At 51.1% G+C, this 12,125-nt stretch overlaps 1 protein-coding gene and 1 long non-coding RNA gene across 4 annotated transcripts; both read left to right on the forward strand.

Annotated features, from left to right (window-relative positions):
• Positions 1-2,025: 2,025 nt before the first annotated feature.
• LOC107306915 lies at positions 2,026-3,991 on the forward strand. 3 transcript variants are annotated; one of them, XR_001552304.2, is made up of 4 exons: positions 2,026-2,217; positions 2,656-2,762; positions 3,678-3,750; positions 3,876-3,991. It is a non-coding gene; the product is annotated as an uncharacterized LOC107306915 (long non-coding RNA). The 3 variants fall into 3 exon arrangements; XR_004305760.1 differs by lacking the exon at positions 2,026-2,217 and having other exon boundaries at positions 2,585-2,762; XR_001552303.2 differs by lacking the exons at positions 2,026-2,217; positions 2,656-2,762 and adding an exon at positions 2,901-3,303.
• Positions 3,992-4,726: 735 nt separating this feature from the next.
• LOC107306918 (rho GTPase-activating protein 32-like) lies at positions 4,727-10,116 on the forward strand. The gene is made up of 10 exons (XM_015850329.2): positions 4,727-4,898; positions 5,367-5,510; positions 5,945-6,047; positions 6,203-6,335; positions 6,837-6,919; positions 7,282-7,389; positions 7,655-7,794; positions 8,273-8,474; positions 8,850-8,998; positions 9,253-10,116. Exons 1-10 carry the CDS (start codon positions 4,841-4,843, stop codon positions 9,672-9,674), a joined length of 1,542 nt encoding a protein of 513 aa, XP_015705815.1. The 5' UTR covers positions 4,727-4,840; the 3' UTR covers positions 9,675-10,116.
• The last annotated feature ends 2,009 nt before the right edge of the window (positions 10,117-12,125 follow it).

Below are 12,125 nucleotides of genomic sequence, written 5' to 3' on the forward strand. Positions count from 1 at the left end.
CGTCTGTCCTGCCGTGCCGTCTCTGCTTCTTTTCTAGACGATGCAGCCATTGTTACCCAACCACTTGTGGGCCTGTTTTCTTCTCAGAAGAAGAATGTCATAGGTGCAAAATTCTCAACCTAGCCCACACCGAAGACGTCTGCTAGGATTTCTGTGTAAGTTGAATTTAACTACCAGAAGTGTGCTGCTCAAGGAAGCTCCCTGCACTACCAGGGATGGTATCGGTGAGCAGGACTAGGAGAAGTCATCCTGCCCCTGTACTCGGCATTGGTGAGGCCTCACCTCAAGTACTGTGTTCAGTTTTGGGCTAGACAGGAAAGACATGGAGGTACTGGAGCAGGTCCAGAGAAGTGGCAGACACAGGCTCATGAAAAACTTGGAGAATCAAGCCCTATGAGAGAGGGCTGAGGAAGCTGGGGCTGTTTAGTCTCGGGGAAGAGGGCTGAGGGGAGACATTATATGCCCTCTTCCAGTACCGTGAAAGGTTCTTACAGTGAGAGTGGGCCGGGTCTCTTCTCACTAGTGACAAGTGACAGGACGAGGGGAAATGGCCTCAAGTTGCGCCAGGGCAAGTTTAGGTTGGATATTAGGAATCACTCCTTTACAGAAAGGGTAGTTAGGTACAGGAATAGGCTCCACAGGGAGGTTGTTGAATTGCCATCCCTGGTTGTGTTTAAGAGCTGTTTGGATGTGGTACTCAGGGATATGATTTAGTGTAGGTTTTTTAGAGTTAGGGTACTGGTTAGGCTGTGGTTGGACTTGATCATCTTCAAGGTCTTTTCCAACCTGGGTAATTCTATGATTCTATGGTAGGACCGGGGCTTGGACCAGGCCAGGGTGAATCCAGTGACAGGAGTCCAATGGATTTGAGACCTGACTTGAAGCCTGTGGGCATCACCCAGGACTTGGGATGAGAGGATGAGGTGTAGGAACAAGAACCTCTTTGGTCCGTATTAGCTCCTGCCGTTCCCTTTTTTGGGGGGGAATCGATGTGGGATTTTTTGTGTCAAGAACAGACTCATTGTGCGGCCTGTGAATGAATTCATTCTCACCTGGTGATTGGTGCTCTTCTCTAGATGGAGCTGCAGTGGAAATGGACACTCGTGGTCTGATGTCCGGCCCCCTCCCGCTTGCTCTGATCAGCCAAATGAGCAAGACCTGGTTCTTGGTTGGTGAGTTAGCTTTTGTTGCCTTGGAGACACATCATCCAGTTGCACCTCGTGTCATATCTGTTGTGTTGAGCTCTCGAGCTCCAGCCTGAACTGGGGATCTAAGTATGAACACAGAAGGAGTATCTTAGATCTATGTTTACCTTGATTGGAAATGCAGTGCCAAGGGCTGCACACTGTTGTGACAGCTCTGAGGAGTATGGAAAGAAGGGTATGGTGCACTTATTGGAGCATATGCGCTTTGCTTGGTTAGCGATCCCCCTGCTGAAGAGCAGGGCAGTTGTGTTTGTAGACAGAATCATCCGTGGGATTGGAGGCGTTTCCAGCCTTCGCAGCTCTTGGCTGTTGCTGTTGAAGAGTAGAGCTTCCGCCCTGCTAGACGGAGGAGAACGGAGCAGCAGAAGGGTGTATCCCATGAGAGCAGCCTTAGACAGGCGCTGTTCAGACAAAGCAGGTGGATCGGGCTGTGCGCCTTGTGCTTGTGGTTTTGGCAGGTGAACGCCAGGCAGGCATTGTTATCTTTTTCAGTTAGCAGAGAATTGGAGCGGCCAGTGATGGTGGATGCAGCGCAGCCTGCGTCCAGCAGTATTGCCAAGTCGGCCAACAGGCGGAGACAGTCCATTCACGCTTGAGCAGCACTCTTGAGGGAAGATGCTCAGTTGTGAAGGAAGGCCACGGAAGAGAGAAGTAGCTTTGTGCTGTGTTCACGGGAGAAGGAGGTTGGGAGAATGTTTTTTGGAAGGAAAGGTTGGATAAGAGGTTTTCCTTTGCGCTGGGAGCTGGTTGTAGCCTCTCAGGTGCTAGTGTTGGGTTCTCTTGGGCTAGTGTTTGCTGCCTGATCGAACGTGCTTGTGAGATGTGCTCTGCAGAAGTGCTGATGTTGCCCATGCAGCCCTGTCTTTCACGTCTCGTATCCAGTTCTACATGTTGTTTTAAGCACCATCTTAGAGGCAGCCTTGATTTCTGCAGCCCTGAGCTTTGTGCCACGAGAGCTCTCCTGCTTCTCTCTGTGATGTGAGACTGAATGGAAGGCCCTGCAGAAGTCTGAGTAGGTGATGTCAGTTGGTGTTCCTTTCCCCACCCGTGCTGGGAAAAGAAGGGAATGGGACTGGGGGACATCCCGGCAGTGGGATCCTGCCTCAGCAGAACTGAATGGCTGTTCAGATCCACGTATTTTAACCTGAGTGAATCTGACACTAATGAGAGAGGGGAGGGTGCTGTGGGAAGAAGATGTATGTGCCGCAGTTTGTTGTGTAAGGTGTTCTTGGAGCTGCAGCTAATAAGGCTTCCTTTTTGACGGGGAGAGGATTAACAAGGTTATTTTAATGAAAATAATTCATGATATGCTTCCTTTTCATTCATCTTTCATACTACCTCTCAAAAAACTGTGGATTATAAAGTAGTATTTCTTGCTAAAGAGAATACGTGAGCACCCAGCACATTCGTCTGCTCAAAGGATCATCATCTCTGTCTGTGTTTCTTCTAGTCCCTGAGGTGGAGCAGAGTGGAACACAGACTTGGGTGAATCTTCATTCAGGAGAAGGGACACGTAATGCTCATCTTAGGTGTGTGGCTGACAACAAGAGCAGAGAGGTAAGTTTCATAGGGTTGCATGCCCATTTTATTTTCTTTTTCATTCATGAGTGAAGATGCATAGAGGCGTTCCCCAGACAAAGTGAGCATTTGTCAGCTGGACTTTCTAGAAATGACCTATGCAGTGAAAACGGGTTTGAAGCATTCCAAAGAGCCCTGAAAGAGAATGCTGAGAGTTAATCTGGTACCCTCCTTTGGAAACGTCCGGTGTCTGTCAGTTCTTCAGCTGTGCCCTAACACCTCCCATTGCGCTGCCACACCAGGATAGTATTCCAAGCCCACACTGAGTTCTGGAATGTTGTGGTGTTGGAATCAGATGTGACCACGTGGTCTTGGCTCCCCGCCTTGTGGGGGGTCATGGTGGACCAGGCTGTTGGCCGTTGGTGATGTCATAAGCGTCTGGAATGAGGGGAGGAGCGGTGCGTTCTGTATTCCTTTGTGGGTGAGCTAGTGGTCGGAGTAGTTGGTTGATTTGTTGCTCTTGTGCCTTTAGTGCCTTTAGTGCCTTTTTCTTCACATCATCGTGTGCAGCAGCTTGTAGGTAAGCTGAGCTGACGTGGGATGGATGGGTGGGCAGTGAGGTGTTGAGAACTGCTGGCTGTTTGAGCTCACAGCACCGTATTGCTTACTCTTGACCATCAGACGTAATTTTCCCCGGTACACACGTTCCAAAGGGGGTATCAGTAAAGTTGGCACCCATCCCGTGCTTCTTCCGTCGTCTTCTTTGCTCAATTGTGGAAGCATCGTAAAGTTGCTGGGCGGACAGGCATCACGTAGCCTGAGACTCAGCATGTCTTGCAGCAAGGGGATGGGACGGTTGTGCTGTGTGCGTTATTCCATGGCTGTCTTAGCCCTGCTCGCTGACCTGCTCTTTCTCTCTCCTCTCTTCACCATCCGCCCACTGCCTCGGTGCAGCTTTTGCTCTCATTACATCTGAGCAAAGCGACAAGGAACTGCTGCAGATAGCTTGAGGTGATCTCACTGCCAGGTATGTGCCATATTTTGTCCCCCCGCATGGTTTTGCCACAGGGTATGCGAGGGTAGTTCTGAAGAAGTCTGTCCATACTGTGCTGTGTGAATAGAGAAAACAGAAGTGTTTCTGCTCTGTTCCAGCTCTTCACACTTGCTGTGATGGGCGTCGCGTGCAGTGGGATCAGCCGTGAGCCTGAGGTGGCGGCGACGGAGGTACAGTATGAAGCTCTGGCTGGTCTTTTTTCCCTGTGTTGAGCCAGCAGAGTGAGCCTCAGATGTGCTCTCCTGCAGGAAAGAATGGGCCAAAAAGGGCCTGGCAGCTGTCTGTGCAGGCCAGCTGATTATCGGGTAGAGAGAGATGCACTTTGCATGGCCTGGAACGCACGCCAGGAAGAAATCACTGTGATGAGACGTGCACTCCTCTGAAGCTCCCACAAGGAGAGCACATTGCTGCAGCTTCTCCTGCAAGTGCCCTCCAGAAATCCTCCCGGTTTGTCCTCACTCCTGACACAGCTGCTCTGTTTTGCCAGCTGATAACATTGGAAGCCGCAGCTGGAGCGGCGGTGTCATCTTAAACGTTTCCGCGATTGCGGCAGCCCATGTTATTAAGGCCACGTCGGCCAGGCCGGATGAGTCTCCCCTGAGTAAGCATTCCAAGGCGTTCCTTGTTGTCATGCACGGGAGAGTAGTATAGGGTGTGAACGCCTTTCGAATACTCTCAAGACTCCTTCAAAATGTCTCCCTTGCTGTCAAGCTTGAGGATATTCTGCAGCAAAGAATCAGCATTTATTTGAGTCGTGCTTTCCTGCCAGCGCTGAAGCTGGATGGGTTTCAATCTCGTTGCAGGTGAGACTTGTGTGCATATGTGTATGCCACCAAAGACTACCCCGGTGAGGCCGCAAGCGTGGCTTTGAGGTAGCACCACTCCGACTAGAGAGCACAACTAGTAATCAGAAACCAGACGGGAGCGCTCGCCTGGCACAGAGCTTGACGCAAGCAGTGCCCTGTGTCAGTGTCAGTGGACCTTCCCTTTGGTGCTGAGCTTGGGCTAATGCCCACCTGTCTTTTTGTTCTTGTTCCAGGTCGGGTTTTTCCCTGGTGAGTGCATGGAACTCATCAGCGGAAAAGTTCCCGATTCCCTCCTCAATTCATTGCCAAAGCCAGGTGCGTAATTTACATTTGACAATGCGAGTTAGTCAAATAGGGACACAGCTTGGCTTTCAGGGGTTTTGTTAATGCCCGAGATGAGCAAGCTTAGCAAGAGGACTGCATTAAGCGGAACACGCAGAGATCTGGCCCAATCTCACTGTGTTTATTCTTGGGCATGGGGAAGTCACAGAATCCTCCTTGAATGGCTTGGGATTGGAAGGGGCCTAAAGGATCCTCAGGCTCCAAGGCCCCTGCCTCAGTCTGGGTCGCCAGCCTGTGCATTTAGCTGGAGATGAGAGCAGGCTGTATGGGGCCCCTTCTGACCTGGCCTTGGGCAGTTGCAGGGATGGGGAAAACCGTTCTTGCGTGTCCTTGTTGGGAATGTTCTTCCTGTTGTTACGTGCTCGGTCGAATGTGTTATGATCGGCCTCGTCCAACCGATCCAAGCCTGAAATGAACTGGTTTCTTTGTTTTGTTGTGCAGTGCTGAAGAAACGGGGCAAGCTCAGTACCTTCCTTCGTTCCTTGGTGAAGGCCCGCCCCAGGAGAGCGACGGAGCCGGAGCCAACGAAGGAAGGGGTGTTTGGCTGTGACCTGGGGGAGCACCTTCTCCGCTCTGGCCGTGATGGTAAGGAACAACCCATTCCTGAGATCTTTCTCCGTTGGGCATCTAAAGTTGAAAGGGAGATCATATCCAGAAATTGTTTCAGCCTGAAAACGTAGGAAGGCTTCTAGCCACAGAGAGCATCCTGCATCCTTTCCCTAGCTCTTCTGGATGTGAGATTGGATTCTTCCATTCCCCAGGGAGCTGTGATGGGACTTGCAGTGTCTGTGGCTTTGCCAGAATTACTTTCTCCAGGCTGTTGATAGGTCATGGCATTTCTGGAAAGCCAAGAACACATCTCTGTGCAGTTTCCTCACAGCTGTCTCTGCCAGCTTTCTCCTGTAAGGAGGAAGCAAGCGGTAGCCCGGCTGGGCTTAGAGGATGGGATGTGAGAAGAGCACGGCCTGAACCAGGACTTAAGTAAGAAGCTGAGCTAACCGCTGGCTCTTTTTCTGTAGTGCCACAGGTCCTGCAGAGCTGCGCTCAATTCATTGAGGAACATGGTGTGGTGCGGGGGATATACCGCCTGTCCGGCGTGGCGTCCAGGATCCAGCGACTACGGTAAGAGTGCTGCGACTGACACAGCTGTCAATAGGGGCCCATGCCATGCTGCGGGCGTTCAGAGGAACCTCTTCCTTTTCTTGACTGTGTGTGTCTTTGGACTTGTTTTCCTCTTTCTCAAAGCCCTCTGCCCAATTCTGTGTCCTTCTCTGCAGCCATGAATTCGATACGGAGCAGGTTCCCGAGCTAAGCGTCCGAGAACTTCACAGCGTGAGCTCCCTGTGCAAGTTGTACTTCAGGGAGCTCCCGAACCCTCTCCTGACCGACCAACTGTATGACAAGTTCTCGGTAAGCTCAGGGCAATGTCTTGGAAATGACACATACCTGTTCCCTGGGCGTCCTGGCTAGTGGTTGCAGCAGTGCCCCAGTTCTGAGGTCTTCTTTCTGTTAGCCCCATGAGGCATGCCTTTGCCACATCCTGCCTCTCACTGATGCCACTTGTGGTGGTGCCAGGAGGTGCTTATTTAAGCTATTCACAATGCTTGTGTGAATTCCCTTTCCTTTGCTGTTCCCCAGCTATTGGTAGAACGGGGTTAATAGCAAAGTGGACTTGGAGAGGAATGCCTGCTGCGAGGAGCTGTGCTGTGCAATCAGGCAGTAAAGCCCCCAGAGCTTGCACTGCTTGACCTCAATGACACAGGCTGTGTGCCGCTGTGTTCCCCTGATGCCTCTTGGAAGGCATCGAGTCTGCCTCGGTGCTGACCACCAGCGCGCTGTCCCCATGGTTCCCAAACCTGTGGCAGCTCTCCAGCCTGACTGGTGTCTGAATCCCTTCCTGCCTTTTTCCAGGACGCTGTTTGCGCTGCCACAGAGGAGGAGCGGGTGCACAGAATGCAGGACGCCATCCAGCAGCTGCCCGCTCCTCACTACAGGTCAGTGCTGCGCTCGGTCTGCTGAGCTCAGCCCTGCTGCCTTTCAGAGGGCGATGATGTGATTCCAGGTGTTGTCTCACGCTGGCAACATCGTGCCTGTGCATGCTGAAGTGGCTGAAGGCTGCATCGGGTCAATTGATTGGGTCAGTTCCTTGGCACGGGGGCACGGTTGGTGCAGCCGATGGCTGCGGCTGTGCTTTGCAGGGCTTGGTGCTGCAGCGTGGTGGCATTGGGAACATTTTATCTACTTCATATTCAGGGACAGTAGCAATGACAACCACTAGCATGAAGTGAGGTTTGTTTTGTGCACTGCAGCACGGCTTGCTTTTTGGTGCTGAACATCTGCCTCTCTTGTTTTCCAGGACGCTGGAATACCTGATGAGACACTTGGCGTCTCTAGCCGGGAACAGCTCCGTCACCAACATGGACGCTAAGAATTTAGCGATAGTGTGGGCTCCAAACCTCTTAAGGTAAACTTCTTTTTCCGTTTCAACACGATGCTTACTTCTGCTCTCCCCCAACCCCAGGGGCACAATTTCTAGATGACAGTTTCTGCTCTCATGTTTAGATGGGTCTGTTGTGTCCTTGATCTTCCTTGAGAATTTCGTCAGTGGCATTGCTGATTGCCCACTGCGGAAGTCTCCAGAGCCCAGTTTGACAGTTTTTCTCTGCAAAAGCTCAGACTTGGGGAAATGATCTTGGGGAAATGACTTGTAAGATCTGCCTTTTCTTCAGATCCCAGCAGAGCCAGTCTGCCTGCGCCAGCGGAGAAGCTGCCTGTATGGAGCTGCAGACGCAGTCGGCTGTTGTCGAGTTCATCATAAGCCACACAGACGTCATCTTCTGCTCCAAATCCACACCAGCCGTGGGAGAGGGTGAGCGTCTTCCTCCATTAGCTTGATGTTGATCTGACACCTTGATCCAATCCAGGCCTTCTCTAAGACCTTTGAAAATTCTATTACTGTCGAGGAGACAGCAGGCTTCTGGGCTTAGGTTAGAATATGGTGCCCTGTTGCTGGGTCCTGAGAGTGTCCAAGCCTTACATGGAGAAAACCATCACTGCTGTTAAGATGTTTTGCAAGCAGGTGAAACTTGATTGAAGTGTGGCAGTGAAGCTTTCTGAGATCCCTGCCCCCTAGTTTTTCTACGCTTTTTGTTTGCCTTTTTCGATACAGTGAGTTGCTCTTAATTGTGGCTGTGTCCTTTGCCACGAGCATACCTCTGAGCACACGGTTATTTTGAGCTCCTCTTCTTCCAGTGTCTCGGATAAGCAAGTCTGAGAGAAATGCAGAACTGGGATGGCTGTGCTGCTGCTGTCTGATCCTCCCTCTTACCTGTGGTTTTCCCTTGCAGGGCACAGTTCTCTGGCCGGGCTAAAGTCTGTGTGGGTGTCTCCTCCTGCCACGAAGCTGCTCACCGTGCAGGAGGCACAGGCTGAGAGAAACGGCCAGAGCAGCTCTCCCACTGTGACACAGAGCAGCGAGATAGAAGAGGAGGAAGCCCCCGCAGTTGTACAGGGGAACTTCCACACAGTAATTGATTTTCCATCTAAAAGGTAAAGAGGACTTCCCTTTCCAGCCCCTATCATCATTGGTCGGGTGGGTTTTATTGGTTTAATTTTTGTCCATTATATATATATATTATATTATATATATATATGCCAGCTCTTGTCCTGTCTGACTGAGGAGCCTTTGCTCACATGCTCCGCATCTTGCTTGACATGGTTGAGAGGAATTTAGCCAGCAGGACTTGAGGGCGGAGCTGTAGGAATGGAAGCGTCCTCTGCTGTTTGAAACAGAGCGCGTTTCTAAGCTGTGTTTCAGCAGAAAGCAGGCAGTGCCAGGAATGGGCAACTGTCATCAAGGGCTCGGTGCAGCTCTTCACTCACCCTGCACCACGACTGACAGCATGCTCTGTTTTCTCTCTCCAGACCAAGTTCTCCCAGAAAGAGGATGGAGTCATCGCGCTGCGGCAGTTGGTGTTCCTGCCTCTGCCTGCAAAGACCATCACCTGTGGCCGAACACCAACTGCAGTACAGTGCCAGGGAGCCATCAGAAGCAGAATTCGTGGTCCTGGCAGGTAAGGGTGCAAATCCAGCTTTCAAAACACTGCTTGTCAGCAACACAGCTAAAATTCATGCTTTCAGTGGGCTTGTACCTCCTTCACGAGGAGGATTCTGCACGAGGATCACTTTCAAGACAGTGACACTGTTGCTAGAAGCCTATTTGCTTCTGCCCACCACCACTACATAGCCAAATGTCAAGAACCTCTTTCATGATTCATCTTGCGAATGTTCGACACTAACAGCTGTGTGTGCATCTACTCCTTCCTAGGTGACTCCAGCCCTTGTGTACCCCGAAGACTAAGGGCATGTGATGATGACACATCCTGTGCTTCCATCAATGGAGTGCAGTTAGGATGCATGAGTCACTGCAGTTCCAAGGACAGCCTTCCACGTGACAGCAATGATGGAGAGAAGAATATCATCCACGTTCAAGCCCTAATTCATGCTATCCCTGCTGAAGCTCCTGACCTGAGCCTGCCAGACACTACAGGCACTAGCCTAAATTGTGACCCAGTGGCTTTCGAGGACAGCCCAGCCCAAGCACAGCCCGAGTGCCCCGACAGCAGCACCACCATGCAGGCTCAGGTCAGCATCACCGAGGAGAAGCTGAGCATCTCGCAGGGGGGCACAGAATCAGGACACGAGTCCCAGGCTCCGGGCAACAGCACGGTCTCTGAGCAGCTCTCATGATTACAAGAGAGGATGAGTCCCATCTTACAGCCTGGACCTCTCACGCCCTCCTTTGTCCCCTTGAATAAAGGCAGGCTCGTGCTCAATCAACACTTTGGCTGCATTCCGAGTCTTCATTGGCAGAGATTGGGATGAGTGCAAGAAACATCAAGGCAGCTCAGCTTACAGCTCTGGCTGTGGGGTTTGTGCGGCCGAGCTCTGGGTGTGTTCCCATTTTGCCTGACTTTGGGATGCCTGCAGCGAGAGCTCTGCTGCCGTTGTGTATGGCAGCAAATAGTCTCTAGCATCCTGGATGCTGCTCATGAAAACCCCAAGCTTCCTGGCTGTGGCTGTGATGCTTTTCAGGGCCTTTTGATGCTCTTTGATGCCGTGGCTGCTCCCTAACACCTCTGTCCTCCCGCCGTGTCCATTCCTGGCTCCCACCTGTGAGCTGTCCCTGCAGATCATCCGCCGCCCCACGCGCTGCGGCAGGACAGCTCACCCGACCAACATAGGCATGCGCTGCCTTCACACCTCAGACAATGTAACTACACTGTCGTGGAGACAAATGCTTGTCCATGCTGTCAGTGCAGCCCTGAAGAGCGGTGTGGGCATGGCATGGCGGTGAGAAGGGATTTCCCTTCCGATGGGAACGTGCCTGAGGAATGTTCACATGTTGGTGTGTAACTGCTGCATGCCCTGCCCCACGTGCTTCAGAATGGGAAGCTCAGCTTTTGTGTCACTCAGGCACCTGCGGCAGAGGTCAGACTCTGCAAGTGTGGGAAATCATCCCACTGCTTTGTGCCTTACAAGGAGCTGAGAAGCTTTTCTTGCTCAAGTCCTGCTTCCAAGTTTAACCACCTATGGGGAAGTAGATGTCACTTTTCTAGTGTCCTTCAATTCCGTGTCCATCTTTTCCCAAAAGCAATAAAATTTGGAGGTAACCAGCTACAGTTAAATGAGTGATTTCAGTGCCTATTTCTGCTTGTTCTTGTAACCAGCTGATTTTAAGACCTTGCCCGAGTCGAGAGTCTAAATTGCATGTCAGAAGAAAGCTGGGAAAGTGGTTATTGCTCATTCTTTTTCATTTGCTGATTCTTTCTTTAGTGTTCCTTTTCCAAAGGAGATTCTGGTGATGGAAGCAGTTGAAGAAAGAACAAAAACCAGCTCTTGCCAAAGAAAGCAGTCTTTGGAGTGTTGCTTGAAGTCCCTGTGGAGAGAAGCAAAGAACTTGGGCTTCCTCTGGGATGCTCCCCACCATGTCTCAGGAAGGAGACAACTGCTGTTCCACTTTCTGCTCTGTGTGTGGAAAGGTACGTCTGGGTTTCTTCTGCTTGTTTTTTCTTTCTTTTTCTGGCTTTGAAGGAGAAGGGGTGGAGCAAGGGGAGACCCACTGGTCATTTGTTACCTCAAGAACAGGATGGATTCTGCATTGACTGTGAAAAACCTGGGCTAGTAGCATGGGCATGTTTCAGGCTGGACTCTTCTTTTGCTGCTTGGTTTCCTTTTGGCTACAGGGAGACAGCTGTCTAAAGGTGTGTTTTCAAACCCACTCTCCAAAACCATGTTTCATTGTTGCAGGTGGTTCAGTGTGCTCTTGCAGTGCAGATGCTGTAGTTTGCTGTAGAATCTGAATGGTTTCTGTTCCTAGGGGAGGACTGGGAGGAGGTAGTGAGAAGAGAATTCAATGCCTGAGGTGTATCTTAGTGAGAAATGTTGGCATGAGGTGCTGAAAGTCTTGAGTTGTCAAAGGCCAGTGAGGCTCAGACTCCTTAACCTGCTGGAGCAGGGTGGAAGCAAGGAGTGGGCACTGCCGTCCCACAAGCTGCACTTGGTTCTGGTCTGCCAGGTCTGTGCTGGCCTGGATTTCTTCTGAGAAGTTTGTTGGAGCTGCTTGGAGTAGTGAAGGGTGGGGAAGAAGTGCTGCTCAAGAGCTAAGGCTCTGCTTGATCATTTGGATGGATTTAACCATGGTATCTGAAGACATAGTTTCCATCAGAATGATCCCAGCATTGTGCAAGTGTCTCAGCTGACACTGTGTTTGTGAGCAGCAGCCAGCAGGCTGCAAGAGATCCAATGGCAGCTTTCAGCACACAGAGGGATGTGATGGGGACAGACTGTCCTTACCGCCATGCAGAAGGGAGTTTTTACCGTCCTCTCTCAAGAAGTATGAAAGAATAGAGTTTGAATGATACTTGTGAGCAGGTGCTGTGCTGTAGGGGGATCCTTTGGGGTGCGGGAAGGAGCAGTGAAAGTGATGTATTAGTTTGTGTTTTGGCTGTTAAAGAGGAGTTCCATTTCTGGAAGCAAAACTATGGGCTAAGATGGAAAACAGAAGGGAGAAGGCTGATACCTGGATAGTGGGCTGAGCTTTGGTGACTGCAGCCATTTGCAGTAGTTTTGCTGTTTTGCACAGTGGGGTTCAGAATGGGAGCTGATGATGAATGGGAGCTGCTCGAGGGACAGACTTCC

The sequence above is a fragment of the Coturnix japonica genome, assembly GCF_001577835.2.
Source record: "Coturnix japonica isolate 7356 chromosome Z unlocalized genomic scaffold, Coturnix japonica 2.1 chrZrandom443, whole genome shotgun sequence".
Taxonomy (NCBI): Eukaryota; Metazoa; Chordata; class Aves; order Galliformes; family Phasianidae; genus Coturnix; species Coturnix japonica.

Coding starts and splice junctions, on each gene's coding strand:
- LOC107306918 (XM_015850329.2), top strand. CDS start 4,841: ATGGAACTCATCAGCGGAAAAGTTCCCGATTCCCTCCTCAATTCATTG. Junction 5,511..5,944: donor TCTCCGCTCTGGCCGTGATG/GTAAGGAACAAC, acceptor CTTTTTCTGTAG/TGCCACAGGTCCTGCAGAGC. Junction 8,999..9,252: donor AGAATTCGTGGTCCTGGCAG/GTAAGGGTGCAA, acceptor ACTCCTTCCTAG/GTGACTCCAGCCCTTGTGTA.